Genomic DNA, 15,590 nt, shown 5'->3' with positions numbered 1-15,590 from the left:
AGAACCACCTGAGTGGTTTTGTTTTCTTTGTATTCGATCTCTGATATGATGTCAAAGCTCTTTTTTTTTTTTTTTTTCCTTCTCCCGCTTCTCAGCATGGTCCTGGTGACTCTTTGGGGAATATATAGGCAAAAAAGGTTGCAGAAAGGGCCTACAGGAAAGACTAGATCTGAAAATGATTCACGTTTTCATTTGCCTCTCTTCCACCTGCAAAGGTTTAGCCACCAATATCCAAATGTCTTGAATTGCCAAAAAGTAGAAAGGGATGCAAGTAGAGGAACTTACTGGACTTACATGTGATGTGGGTTTCGTGCACCTTTACTCTGCTGTGCATCTGTGATTTTGATCTCTATTAAAATGTTGAACATTTTATCAGAGTATTTTGTGTACAGAAGTGCAAACATAGGTTCCCAGAGTCAAACCCCTTTCTGTTCCTCTCTTAGCCAACACCCCTTTCTGTTATCAGTACCTCTTCTTCCTGGCAGCCATAGCTGAAACCCTAATATCATATTTGATGGTCATAGTACACTTGGAAAAATCAGCGTGTGACATTATCACAACAGATTCTCAGTAAATTGATTATATCTGGAAAAGGTGGAGGTCCACAAGATACAGGCAAAGTAGATGGCTCTTCCAGGGAGAAAGAGTTCAGAAAGGTGGGGCCTATTGGAGACACTGGAGAATGTGGTCTGCTGCTTTATAGAACCAAGACTAGACCTAACTTTTATCTCTGATGTGGTATTTTTTTCCAAAATGTTGTCTGCCCAAGTAAAAATTTCAGGAAGTGGACTGTCCTTTGTTTTGCCATGAAGTTTAAAAAATTACCTGTATATTAAAATTTCTTACAGTCTATACTAGTGCTGTCTAATAGAAATATAACATGAGCCATACATATAATTTCTGCTCTGTTATTTTTTGAGACAGAGTCTTGCTCTGTCACCCAGGCTGCAGTGCAGTGGAGTGATCTTGGCTTACTGCAACCCCCGCCTTCCAGGTGCAAGCAATTCTCGTGCCTCAGCCTCCCGAGTAGTGATACCGCCCCCCCCCCCCGCCTCAGCTTCCCAAAGTGCTGGGATTACATGCGTGAGCCACCATGCCTGGTCAAATTAAAAATTTTCTAGTAGCCAAGTTAAAGTAAAAAGAAACAGGTGTAACTATTTTAGTAATATAATTTTAACCCAGTATTTCCAAAATATTACCATTTCCATTTTGAATTCTTATTAAAAAAAGGTATTTTATATTTCATTCTTAGGAAGTCATTGACATTTGGTGTCTGTTTTATGCCTACAGCACATCTGAATTTAGAATCATCACATTTTAAGTGCTCAGTAGTCACCTGTGGCTAGTAGCTACCACATTGATCACTGCAGGTTTATACTTACATATTCTTTAGCTTAAAAGCCTCAAACTAAAAAGCTGTCATTTTGGGGGCGAATCACTGGATGAGGAAAAATATTTGTGATTTTTTTTTTCTGTAGGAAAAAAATGCATGATTTAAATGTGAGTTTTCCTTACAAAGGTCATGCCTTGAAATATTTGATGGTAATATAAATTACATACTACTTAATGGCATTAATGTGTGTCAAGACATTTAAACCTGGTTCTTTGGAAAGATTTAGCATTTTGGAGTATGATTTTTAATATTTTTGAAATGGAAAATGATTATTTTCCTGGAAGGGACTCTGCTTTTTATCTCTGCTGTAGTGAGATTGTAAAGCCTGGGTAGTTCAGTGCCTGGCAGATCTCAGAGTGGGGAGAACTTCCCTCCTCCCTGGCGACGTGGAGCCTGAAGCATCCCCGTGTGGAGCAGTGTTCAGCATTTCTCATATAAAGAGGAACAGAGGCATTGGAGAGGCACTTCTGGTTCTAGAAATCTGAAATGCCATCGTGCTTACTGTTCATGTTTGATGGGGAAGGTCCTGGTCTTGAGGCCAGGAGACCCAAGGATCACCATCTGTGTGACCTTCAGTAAACCGTCTAATTCCTCTAAGTGTCAGTTTCCTCATCAGTGAAATGGTGATGATGCAACCATACAGTTGTGGGGAGGTTTAATGAGACAATATGCATGTAATCCAGCAAGGTGTGTATGTTGTAGGGGCTAAAATTCTATTGAATGTGAACTACACGTAACTACGTATGGTCCCCACCACCACCATTTGGTGCGTTCGTGCTCTGTCCGGGCACTGTATATTGAACCCTGTCAATAACCTGGTGATAATGATAACAGAAATTGTTACTTTTCCCATCTTTAGATGCCAGTATGGAGATCAGAAGGTTAAATAAGCAACTTGTCCAAAGGCCACATAGCCAATAGGCAGTGAAGCCAGGATTTTTTGAGAATACGTTTTAATATGAAATTCTCAAACATACACGAAAGTAGATGGACTAGTAGAGTGGTTATCAAACATGAATGGGCACCAGAATCATCTGAAGGGCTTGTTAACACAGACCGTGAGGCCCCAACCCCAGATCTTCTCACTCCGTGGGCCTGGGGTCAATGTGTATTTCTAACATGTTTCAGGTGATGCTGCTGCTAGCCCAGGACCAAACTTAGAGAACCATTGTACTGATGTAATGAACCCCCATATACCTGTCACCACCTCTGGCAGTAGTTCACATTTTTGGAACTAGGATTTAAACTCTAACTCCCAACACCTGCCCTTTACTGGTTTCTATACTGCCTGCCTGGCAGTGGAGTCTGCAGAAACTGTTTTGTAAACTATGTGTTGTGACTATTCCATTCCCTATCCCCAATATCTTAAAATAAGTAGCTTAAAGTAAGTTGTTTTGAAATCTGACTAAATCTGGCTTTTAGAGCCTTTTAGCTTAATTACTTGCCCTTTTCATTTCAGAGTTCCAAAAATGGTTTTTACTGACCTAGGAAGAATTAACAATTTTAGGTCATAATGCTAAAAAAGGAAGAAAAATGCCTGGAAGAGTTTACAGTCTAGATTTGAGATAGAATTATTTATACAACCATGATAGCACATCTTTTTCTTTTTTGATTTTATTTCTTTTCACATGTGAAAAAATAGGCAGAATTAGAAGCCAAGACTACCGTATGTGTGTGAGAGACACATGCTGGGCCCACTGCAGGCGCTCTACCTGGTTCTTGCTCTGTTCCCCTTTTACCCTTCCTGGCCTGGTGTTGGCCTATGGCCGGTATCAGGGTAGGGAGAAGACACGCGAAGCACTGTACTTGCAAGGGAGCTGCTCCTGTTCCACCTAGCTCTCGCCTCATGTGACTCCCTGGGGAACAGGACATGGAGAAAGTCTCCTAAATTCCTGTCTTGTCTTCCTGTCCTCATTGACATTCTCAGCAGCATCCCCAGCGAGCACAGCTGACGGCAGGCGAGGAGTTGTGTAGGTTTTCCTTAATTGGCATTGTTATTCCTGTTTTTATTATTATTTCCATTTCCATTATCATGTTTCTCTTACCCATTTCAGGTGCTATTGATTTGACAAAATCAGATTTTGTCAGATTTGTCAAATCTGTATAACTGCTGTATAAAAAGGAAATTCAACATCATGTTAGTGTTTATAATATAAAAAACTGCATTCACAAATGTCTAATTGTTGGTGTTAGTCTGTTCTTAGGATAACACCACATTGGAGCATGAAAAATATATTTAGATGTCTGGGAGTTTGGTGTTTCTTATGCATTCTTCCAAATATTCTCCAAAGCATTAACTGCTGTAGTTTAACACTCAGGTTTGAGCTTATTTCTAAATCTAAGTTTAGATAGGGTTTCCTTTTTCCTCCAGTGTTTAGATTACATATGTATGCACATTGTCAATGAAAGTGCAAAATTAAAATGTAGGCATCGTTTTAGTAGGGGCTGAGACAAGATCCTGGGCCAGGGCTCAGGAGGTTCCTCCTGGGACCCCAGGGCAGTCCCTAGGGTTGGGTTTCCCAATGTGTAAAATGGGAAGACTGGACTGGATAATCGCAGGTTCTGATGTTTGCACAAGCTTGTAGTGCTAAATAAAAGCTTTTAAGCTGTATTACTGAATCTGTAGTACCTTTTAAAAAGCATGCTTCCAAACAGCTTCTAGATCATTGTCCCTACAGACACTCATGAGCAGTCTGGAGAAGAACATATACTACTGAATGACAGTGGGATTCTATCTTGATTATCACCATCTACTAGTTGTAATGTCCTGGGTTAGGGACAGAAGAGCATGTCTGTAACAAGCTGATGGAGGGCATCTTCCTTCCACTGGAGGATGGCGTGGGACCTACCTGTGTGTCTCTCAGCTCCTCCTCCTGTTTGCAGGCTTCCTGAGGGCCCTTCTTACTGTGGCCCTACCTGCCACTCTGGCCTCGTCTCTCCCTGCAGGTGGGTGGCTTTGGCACATGCAGGCACCCCAGGTGAGCTAATCATTGGTACCCCTCAAATCAACACTATTCCAATATTTGCTTACTTTAGAGGAGAGACTGAGGGCTGTATGGGCAAAGGTGGAGCAGGGGGCTCTTGTGAGGAGTGTTGCTCTCTGACTCTAGTGCTATCCATCCTTGCAGAGGAAGCAGGATGGGAGGGCACTGGCCCATCCAGTGCTCCTCAAGCACGTCCATCTGGGAGGCCCACTGCTCACCTCAGGTAGCAGCTGTGTGGAGTCTTGTTTTTCACAAGGGCTTTCTCCTAAGTATAGTTTTCCCCATCACCTTGGATTTCCAATGGTGCTAGAGCACCTGTGGAGCCTGGGACCCCAAGCCCTCTTTATGCAGCCTTATCCAGCTATTCTGAACTCCTGGCTGCTTCCAGAACTCACCATGCTCAGGGAGAAATTAGTATGAAGCTCATGAAGCTTAAGTTTCAGGATCCCTTTCAAGGCACTGGAAGAGATTCCAGCAATTTTATGTCTATTAGTTTGTATTTTTTGACCTCACTGTAATTGTACAGGCCTTACAAAATCTACTTCCATCCATGCACATGCTCCCTGGTGTCTCAATTTTCTCTGCAGGGAATCCTCAATCCACCCTGAATCCTGACTGGCTTGTTCAACTCATTGATCAGCTCTAGGAACCTCCTTTAAGAAGCACCCCACATCATTGGGGTCCCTCACTCATCCAACACACAGTTACTGAGTGCTTCTGCTATGCTGGGTGCTGTTCTAGGTGCTGGAGAAAGCAGCAAATACAATAGGTCTGTCTTGCCCTCATGGAGCTTATAATCTAGCTGGGCAAAGGTTGGGTTCCTTCTAGTGGGCCAGATGCCACTCCTGGTCCCTGCTGCTGTCATTCATTCTGCTGATTGTTCACACATGTGCCTTCCCTCTGACTGCCAGCTCCCTGGGGCAGGGCTGTGTTCTTTTTATCTTGATGTCTCTGGCACAGTGCATGTGAACCACCAGCTCAGTAAATACCTGTGGAGAGAGGGAACTCATACTGCTAATTACATGTGTACACCAGGAAGGGAGGCGGCTGTTATTTTCCTGTGCCCACCCTACTTATAGGAAAACGAGGATCCTTCCTGCAAATTTGACAACTTAAGAAATTCCTGGTGGGGCTACGTAGTGACAGTCATGTGCACGATAGGAGTGCAGAAGGCTTGTGTGGCCCACACTTGTGAGCACGTGGCTTCAGAAGCCTCTTTTTGTTGCAAGCTGCCATCTCCCTGTTCCTATCCCCAGCAACAGTACTGGTGTCCTGTTGGCAACATTGAGAAGCACTTTGAAAGTGGACCAACTTTATCTCAGCCTATCAAGTAGCTTTTATAGCCATGCAGATAAATCAAGGAAGTCCTAAATTCTTTATAAGCAGAAATGACGAATTTCTCATTTCTTAAAATAGCTCCAAGAGTTGCCATTTAGTTTGCTATTTCAAGAAGTGGCGTTCGGGATTTCAGCTCTTGTTAACATTAATCACCAGAGACACAAGGGCAAGAAATGACTGGAAAGTTCACTTGAAGCTATCACGTCCGAGGCAAGAGCAGTGAAATTACTGTGCTCTTTGGAGCTTAGCTCTTCCCATGGTTTTCGAGGTTTTGTACATGTTTGGCCAGAACTGAACTCAGTTTGTGGGCGAACATTGTGCAGGTCTGCTGGATCCAGAGGAATCTCACTTTCCTGGCACTAAGAACATTTCCTGCTTCTGACTGCCTTTTGATCTGGAATTTCAATTTGCGTGATGTTGGGCCACCAGACCCTAAGCAGCAAATGCTGTGGGAGGGAGGGAGTTCCGAGAGATTGAAGAGTGGGGGGTTCATGGTGGGGCCTTGTGGGGTCCTGCTTTCTGGCCCCCATGGGAGGTGTAGGGAAGTGTGATTGCTAGAGGTGCGCCATGCTGCCCGCTGCCATGCTCAGTAGATGGGGACTAGCGGGGCCTTGGTATCAGTGGCTCACCCATGTCCATGTTGTCCCGTGAGATGACCTCTTTCTCCCCAGTCACTCTGATCATGCCACATAACCCTCTGTGAGCAGGTGTCCTGCCTGCTTGCTGTCTTCTTCACAATCCAAGACCCTGCCGCTGTCATGGAGCTGCCCTAATGGGAGGGGGTCAGGAGTGCCTTTCTCTATTGCCCACCCCCCAGCTGTGGTTATTCTCCATCCTCCCTGGCACACACCACAGCAATACTCAGTCCCATCTACAGTATAAGCAGCTGTCTGTTTCCTTTGGGCTCAGCCTCTGAATTTCAGTGTCTGGATGCAGTTTTCTCTATGTTGGGTCATTATTTGTCTTCCTTTGTGCATATTCCTGCCATTATTGCCTGTTTTATTTTGTATGTTTCTGGAGGTCGAGGAAAGTTTTTTTTTCTTTTTCTTTAAAGAACCTGTCATGCAAGCAACATATTTAATAATATGAATAGCTCCATTTATTATAATAAGTGTTTATAGTTTGCCAGGCTTTGCCTTTTCCATGAATTGACTCAGTTGAGTCCAGCAACAGCCCCACGTGGCTGCACAGCTCGGCTTTCCTAACCATGCTGCCATCCTCGTCAGCATTCGTGTGGACACACGACCCTATCAGGGCAGAGTCAGGTTTTGTGAGGGACAAAGCTTACAGAATTTTAGGGGCCTTCTTTAAGAAAAATAATTCAACATTTGAAAACAAAATAAGGCACGGAGGTGAACATTTATTTAGAATTTAAAAAGAAATAAATTTTAAAAAGCTAACACAAGCCATAAACACCAGAAATCCAGGGAAACAACACATTTTTATCAATGAACCTCTTGATACACCTCCATACTACTTCCGTACAGTTTTAGGGCTTCATATTCTTTTATTGCCTCTTCATACGATCATGATTTTGTATTATCATTCTTCATTGCAAGAACAGATCAGTGTTTCTCTTGGCATGATTAGTCCAAATTTGTTTTTTATTATTGAGAGTTTAGAAAAGTTTCTTCTAGTTCCACAACATCTGGGAATGTCACAGGAATTTTTAGGATTGGAAAAGCTTCTGTGAGGTTTCTTTTGTACGTGAGCAATGCAGTTTGGGGGCATTCTCAGTTTGTGCAATGACTAATCTTACACACCGCCAAGTAGTCCTGGGGCCACATACCTTAGAACATGTCTGAATTGTGACATGGCCTCCCATCTTCTGTGTCATAACATTGGGTGGACACAGTGGGCACGTTCCTGGAAATCTTCCTAAGCCAAGGTGCCTAGCAACAATGGAGCTGTATGGGAACCACTGGCAAGCTCTATTAGCCCCACAGGAGGTGTCCTTGGGGCCTGAGTGGGATGCTGAGGGTGGCAAAGATAACAAGACTCAGCCCTGCCCTGAGGCACTGATAGTGGAGCTGAGTGTTTGCAGGTCACAGCAAGCCAAGGACTGTCATGAGAGGCATCCCAGGACTGCTGCTAAGTAAGGATGTGGCAGCAAGGCGCCAAAGGCCACCTTTGTGGGGAGGAGGGAGGTGGCCCCCCAGTTACATGTGAAGTGCTGTATGCCTGCCTGGGGCTAGAGCAGCTTGGCTTTAACTTTTTTGCTGCATTGCCACATTTGCTTTCCTTGTTGACCGTCACCCAAGGGGCTGCAGGACTGTGACAGGTGTAGAGGTGGGAGGGGCGCACTATCCTTGTAGAGGGAGTGACTGGAGCCGGCTCATGTCAGAAACAGTGGACGCAGCATTGCGTCTTTGCTGGGCCGGCCCCCGGGCTTACCATGAGACTGGAAACCTTGCATCTGCCTAGCTAAGGGGGGGCTCTGTTGTCAGGGTAGGGAGTTCAAACTTTTGCCCACCTGAAGAATTCTCATTCTTCTTTGCTCTCTCCAGGCATCCCTTCCTTAGTAAAGTGAAGAAACTTTACAGCCCATAGAGGGCAATGGGCTTGACCTTAGCTCCGCATTTAACTTCTACGAGTACCTCTCACTACGTTCAGCTACATGTTTACAGGCCTGGCTCTTCCACTAGCTCAGGGCTTCTTCAACTCAGTTCCACATGACCACTCTCCAGGGAATTACAGCCCTCCCCTCAAAGCTGTGTATACAATCATAGAAAGCAAAGAATGTATACAGTTTTCAGGGGGAGAAGATCCAGGCTCCCGAAGGGGTCTGTAACCTTGAGGAGGCTCAGTACCGGCCTTGTTTCTTCTTCCTCCCTGAAATTGAAAATTCTCATGTAGTTCCTGGGGCATCATGATTGATCAGGGTTTTTCCAGAATCCCCTAGAGAGCATGGTCAAGTATAGGTAGTTGGTCCCTGCTCCTGGAGCTCCTGACTCGGCTCTGGACTGGGGCCTCAGAATTTACGTTTGTAACCAGTTCCCAGGCGACGCTGAATCACCAGTTCCTGGGAGCCCACTTACAGAACCAGTGTTGTGGACTATTTGTGGACTGAAAGTACGCCCTCTCCCTTTCTGATTTCACAGGAAGCCTGAGGAATGAATGTTCATAGATAAGGACTTGAGCTTCTACGTTACAGGGAAAGCTGAAGGACTTGTATATAGACCAAGTTAGATTTTTATACACTATAAAAGCAGCAGTCACCCAGTGTGTGTGTTCTGAATGTCATAGGCTTGGGAGTCAGCCAGGCCTCACCATGCTTAGGGAGAAATAGTATCCTGAAATATTCACAATTCGAACTCATGAATTCTCAGGGTTTCAAACATGATGGTGCTGATGGCCCTGGAGCAGCTCCACCGACAACCATGGTCAATTTGGGTAATTCTGGTTTTCTTTTGAAGATAGAAAATTAAGAACTTCTCCCTCGGAAGTCTGTCACCAAGGGAAGAATTGAATTTGAGCATGTTGCGATAGCTTTAAAACCAAGGCTGTGTGCCAGATCTGTGCCAGGCCTTGTTCTTACAAATAATAGTGGGGACCAGCAGTATGGTAATTAGCCTATGTCATTTTGCTGTTAGCGTGATGTTCTTGTCACTAATCATGTCACAGGCCAATCAGTTCCCTACCCTAGTGGGCTGTCCCCGCCTCCATGCCCCACCAGCACCTGGAAAAGCTTAGCAGGGCTGAAGAACAGTGAACAGCTGTCACCAGTGAATCATAGTTTAAAAAAGAGTTGAAAATAGGCGATTATCCTCTTAACCCACAATTTGGTAGATACAGTGGTGTGACTTCCCACAGATCCACCTCCAAGTCTCCCAAGCCCCTCTCTTCTGCCATTTCTGGCTTCAGTTTCCTCCCCAGGGTGCCTCCATCCCTGCCTCTCTTTTCCTTTTCCTCCCCTGCATCTCTTTCTGCTCCCTTTTCCCTCTCTCCCTCACCAGTCTCTATTCTCCAGCCTTTGTCCTCTGATTGTTTCTCTCTTTCCTCCGTCAAAGGACACCTGTAGAAAGGAGGCATTGTGCCCAGTATTTGTATTTGAAGCAAGAGCTTTTTGCCTTGTTCTTAACTTAGGCAGCAGGTGTGAGCCACTCCCAGTTGATCCCTTTTCCCTGGAGTCAGTCATGTGTCCCGGAAGTACTTCCAGCAGTTGCTAAAGCCCTCTGCCCTATGAGGTCACTAGGAGTTCTTTAATTAAGTGACCTGAGTTAGGGTTTGTACAAGTTGAAAATGTTCATAGTCCTTGATACATGTTAATCCTCCATGAGATTTCTCTTATTGTTCAATCAGTACCATGAGTTTTCCTGGTCATGGTACTGCATGACCAGTCTTTAACAGAAATGTTGGCTTATAAACTGTCTTTCACACATTTACTATGGTTGAGTATTGCTAAGCACACATTGTTCAAAGGGCAGCCCAGTATGGGAGAAGAAAGAGTTCTGTTTAACAGAAGACTGCGTCCTGTCCCAATCCAGTCCTGCTGGATACTTGGTGGGACACTTGTAGCAATTAGCTCAACTTGAGATCCTCAGTTTCCAGCCTCAGTTGTTGAGTGGTAATTGTGATCAGTAAAAACACCTTGAAAGTTACACTTTGTCACACAAAAGCAAGATAGTAGCCACAACATTGCATCCTTTCATTAGATACCTCCAAGATACACCTTGGAGGGAAACAGAAATTCATCTAATGAAAGTATTTGGTGCCCTAAATACATGAAACTGACCCATGAATATTTTTATTACCAAACATTTTAAGCAACCAAGTTTAATCAGATAGGTACAAAAAAAAATTACGTTAAGAGTTGTAAACATGTCTACATCTTATATGTCCAGAGACAGGAAACACATCAGTAATTGAACATGGAAAATTAATATAAAGAATTACTAAATTGGTGAAAGGGGATTAACTCTACTAGGGGGTAAAGATAACTCTAAAGCAGGCTGTGCCCTTGGGCAAAATCTGGCTGCTGCCTGTTTTTATAAAGTTTTATTGTAACACTGCCATGCCCATGTATTTACTTATTGTCTGTGGCTGCTTCTGTGCCACAATGGCAGAGTTTACCAGTTGTGACAGAAACCGTAAGGCTGGCAAAGTCCTTTACAGAAAGAGTTGTCGACTCCTGCTCTAAGAATACAAGAATAGTAAATGTGGGAACAGAGATCCCCAAGGAAGGAACAAACTGGGAAGAGCCTCTCACCCCCACCCAAGGCAGAGATTCAGGCCTAGCTCGAGAGTGTGGTTGTGGCCCAGCAATGGTGGCTGGTGGCCAAGGTTGCTGAGGTGCTGTGGGCTGGAGCTGGTGGGCAGGGAGCCAGCCACTAGGGGGAAGCTGCTGAAGGGGTGGCAGCAGGGCTCTTTAGACAGCTGTCCACAGGGATGCCAGTGCAGCTTCCTGGAGGGCGTGCCCTTTGTCTCTCCCAGAAAGCCTCCTGGCTGCCCTGCTGTAGGAACAAAGCCAAAAAAATCCCCAAACCTAATAGCGTTGGCACCTGGGAACAGCCCATTCTCAGCAGTGTCCCTCCAAGCCCTTCCCTGTCCAGGGCTCACAATGCACCTCTGCCTTCTGGTAGTCTGAAGAATCATGGGCCTTACCTGGGGGGAGTGGAGCCAAGGGGGCTGCACCCCTGAGGATTCAGCCCTGCCCAGCCTGTGCCTGTGCCCATGCCTGTGCCTGTGCAGGCAGCTGGGGCTGTCATGAAAGAGTCCCCCTGGCCCGTGGTTATGGGGCAGCCACCACATAAGCCAGGGAGAACATGGTGTCTACCCCAGTCTGCAGTATTGGTCCATCTGACCCCTTTGTAATGGAATTTTAGAAAGCTGTGTGCATATTTGGGTTTTATTAGGAATATGGTTACGGTTCCTAGGGAAAATGTTATTAATCATGACATCCATTCATTTTGCCAGCAAGCATTTATTGACTGGTTACTCTATGCAGTATGACAAGCAAATAAAAGAGTAAATCCTTTTTTTTAATTAAAATATTTTGAAAAGTATTTTCTGGGCAATTCTTATTTAAAAATAATTTGTATAAAGTTTTTTTTTTCCTTTTTTGAATGTAAAAACAGTTTACTGTTACCAGCACTTTACTATATAGCTTTATTTTTTTTTATTTTGCATGTTTTTAGTCTCTGTCCACATAGCACATATTTTACTTAATTATAATAATTGTGTACTTGTTTGGGCATTGCTTTTTTTTCTTAGCATGTCAAAACATCTTTGTAGAGTCTTGTTAAATCAAGTAATTGGAGTTAAATATGAGCATGTATATGTACAATAGGCAAAGCAAGTTGACTGCTACTTCAGACAACTCCAGAATCTCAGCAGCTGAACACAGTAGGTGTTTCAGTTCTTGCTCCTGGGGCATTTCAGTGCCCGTTTAAGGAGGCGGTCTTCTACAAGGGGATTCAGGACCCAGACTCTTTCCATCTTAGGCTCCATCCTTTCCTCAGGCCACCCAGTTCAGTGTTGGATCCTGTGTGCGTGGCTGCAGAGGGAAGGAGAAGGGGCCACATGGAAGGCTTTTGTGGGCCAGATGAGGCAGTGGCCACATCTTTTCCACTCGAATAAAATTGGTTAGAAGACAGTCACATGGGTGCACCAAAACACGAGGAGGCTGGGAAATGTGGTCCACCTGTATTGGAAAGGAGACAGGTTTTGGAGACAAATAGCAAGCCTCAGTCACAATTGCCAATTTAGATGCCACATACAAAATATCCTTAATATACTTCTTATATAAAAGTTGTCATTTTAATATATAAAGCATTTATTGAGATTGTATATATCAGATGATTATAGTTTCAAAAATAATCTTGTAGTAACTATTGATATAATGGACTTCGTTACTTTTATTTTTATTTTTATTTTTTGAGATGGAGTCTTGCTCTGTCACCCAGGCTGGAGTGCAGTGGTGTGATCTCAGCTCACTGCAACCTCCGCCTCCCCAGTTCAAGCAATTCTCGTGCCTCGGCCTCCTGAGTAGCTGGGATTACAAGCGTGCGCCACCACGCTTGGCTGATTTTTATACTTTTTGTAATGATAGGGTTTCACCATGTTGGCCAGGCTGGTGTCTAATTCCTAACCTCAGGTGATCCACCCATCTCGGCCTCCCAAAGTGCTGGGATTATGGGTGTCAGCCACCATGCCTGCCCTGGACTTAGTTACTTCTGATAGCATCTTCTATATGCCTATTTTAGCATTTGGCATACTGTAGTATAGTTAGTTGAATATGTATCTTTATCCCTAACCTAGCCCAGTCAATGCCTCGCATGTGGAAAGTGAGCCATAAACAAGGTGGCAGTGACTGGCGATAGATAAAGGGATTTTAACCAAGAGATCTAACTTTGAAAATAGCTAGAAAAGCCATATTCTCTTCTTCCCTACTTAACTCGTTACCTCTTTCTCCTGCTCAGTGCACGCTAGGGATGGATGTCCCTATCCCCTAGGATTCACCCATGAGCCCTAGTTTAAGTAGTACCTGCCCCCCTGGCTGTGACCCAGCCTCTTGCCTGGTTTGGGCTCAGCTCATTATCTTTCTATCTTTAGATATTACATATTAAGTATAGATATCTGGGGATAGGCAGGGATATTTTGAGACTCAGAAAAGGGCGTCTTGGAGCCCCTTGTCTGAAATAATGAGTACTGTAGATGCATTTAGGCCCTGGGCCAAGAAGGGATGGTATCGTGGCTGGAGCCATTCTGGGCATCTGGCCTCGACTGCCAGGCCATGGCTGGACACCTAATCAGGGCAACTCTGGCACACTCTAAAGCTTGGAAGGGGACATACCCAGTCAGGGATGACCCAAGAAATGACTGGAAGCTCCACCAGAATGCAGAGCTTCCTTTGTGCTTAAGTAACTGAACAAGCATCACTCTGTGTAGCAGGACACCATCCAGCATTTTTTGTCCCTTTGGAAACAACTCTTATTTCTGTTTCTTTGTGATAGCAAAACTAGCATACTCTAATTGTAGAAAATACAAAACATAGAGTAGAACATGTTAAGTTCTTTATCTTAAGAAATGGGATTTGTTTATGAGAATGTCTTGCTTATCTTTTCGCCCTCCAGGCAAAGCCAAAGCTAATTGAGCCACTCGACTATGAAAATGTCATCGTCCAGAAGAAGACGCAGATCCTGAACGACTGTTTACGGGAGATGCTGCTCTTCCCTTACGATGACTTTCAGGTAAGTAACGTTATGTTTCTATCCGTAGAACCATGTGTTTGATCTTAACAAGCAGTATTTTTCTATATATTGATTTATTATTTGATTAGTTAATTATGTTTTTTTTTTTTTGAGACACAGTCTTGCTCTCTCACCCAGGCTTGGGTGCAGTGGTGCCATCTCGGCTCACTGCACCCTTCGCCTCCTGGGTTCAAGCAATTCTCCTGCCTGAGCCTCTCAAGTAACTGGGATTACAGGCGTGTGCCACCATGCCTGGCTAATTTTTGTATTTTTAGCAGAGACAGGGTTTTGCCACAGTGGCCAGGCTCATCCCAAACTCCTGGCCTTAGGTGATCTATCTGCCTTGGCCTCTCAAAATGCTGGGATTACAGGCAGGAGCCACCGTGCCCGGCCTAATTATGATTTTTAAAAGATGAAAATAAGATGTTATTTAAGAAAGGTTATTTTATATTCTTCCAAGCATCCTTCATGAGTTGATAATTTTGAATGGTATTATTTTTGCATATTAATTATAAGTATGCAAAAATGTGTGTGTGTGTGTCTTCAATAAAAGTGCTATACTCTGTGTGGGCTGATTTAGTGGGCACAAGTGCCTTTGTGTCTTTTGAGACTTGTTTTGATTTAGATTTTTTGGCCAAGTACCTTAGAATCTTAATGATGGGCTTTGCTGGGGAGCAGTGGGAGATTTTGTCATGCATTTTTTTAGGATGGCACTTGGGAGCCTGCCTTCAGAGGCCCTGCACTGTGTGTGGGCTCCCAGCAAAGGGTTCAAGGTTAGCCAAGAATGGTCTGAAGTTTACCTCTCTAGTGTAATGTGCTATTCCTTGGAAGAAATATGGAGGACTCAGCACAGCTCCTGCTGTGTGCTGCTCTTTCAGGCTATGGCCTGTGGTTAAAAGACTAACAAGAAGCTGTGAGGCTGTTGAGGAATGAGAATGACATTCTTCCTCCAGGAAACCCAGTGGTGTTAAATGCCTTGCAGCGAGTCACCTTGGTCCATTTGGGGGTTCTGGTTACTTTCTTTGCTCTCCTGGGACCTAATCCTGGCACTTCCTTCTCCTCTCCTTTGATGCTCTTAGTTGGAAGCTTCTCTACCTGATGCTGTTACTATTTAAGCCCTGTCTTTTGTGAATCGAGCTGCCTTATTTTTTTTTTAAGCTTCACTGATTCTTTGTTGTTTGATTCCAAAAGTGTTACATCCATGTACAAAAAGATAAATGAGAGGGAAATATTGAAATAATTGACATGAAAAGCCTCCCTACACCTTCCTTCTAATCCCATCCCACAGAATATAACTTACTGTGTACAGCTCTGTGCATACTTCATTGTCTTTAGAAACTTCCATGTTAATAGAAATTGTTAAGTTACGATCCTTAAAGTTTTTTTCCCGCCAAATTTAAGCGACTCCAGCTTACAACAGAGGTGAGAATTTTCACAAATGTTCACTCTTTCTAACTTGTTAGAGATACATGGGCCCCAAAATGATTATTCTTTAGCTCTGTCCTGCATAAAAGGAATGCCCATGGGAATGAAATTGACCATTCGTGTGGTGTTGCTGCCAAAGTAACTGGCAAATGGGTTGAGGTCATGCCAAACAATACCATGCTTTGCATACTTCATTAAATGACTAAACTGCACGGGAATGGACAAATAAATGAGAAGCTCTGAGTGATGCCTTTTGCC

The 15,590-nt window shown here is 44.0% G+C and overlaps 1 protein-coding gene across 16 annotated transcripts in view; it reads left to right on the top strand.

Annotated features, from left to right (window-relative positions):
- The window catches only part of DOCK9 (dedicator of cytokinesis 9), a 293,481-nt gene that overhangs the window by 117,480 nt on the left and 160,411 nt on the right, over window positions 1–15,590 (top strand). For all 16 annotated transcript variants that reach the window (XM_032151176.2, XM_058438033.1, XM_058438030.1 and 13 more), the window contains exon 2: window positions 13,791–13,907. In XM_032151176.2, the coding sequence (XP_032007067.1) occupies window positions 13,791–13,907 (117 nt within the window). The remainder of the gene's footprint in view (window positions 1–13,790; window positions 13,908–15,590) is intronic.

Source organism: Hylobates moloch, unplaced genomic scaffold (genome assembly GCF_009828535.3).
Source record: "Hylobates moloch isolate HMO894 unplaced genomic scaffold, HMol_V3 SCAFFOLD_4, whole genome shotgun sequence".
Lineage (NCBI taxonomy): Eukaryota > Metazoa > Chordata > Mammalia > Primates > Hylobatidae > Hylobates > Hylobates moloch.
Note: the sequence above shows the minus strand (reverse complement) of the source record. Positions and strands in the feature narration are given on the sequence as shown.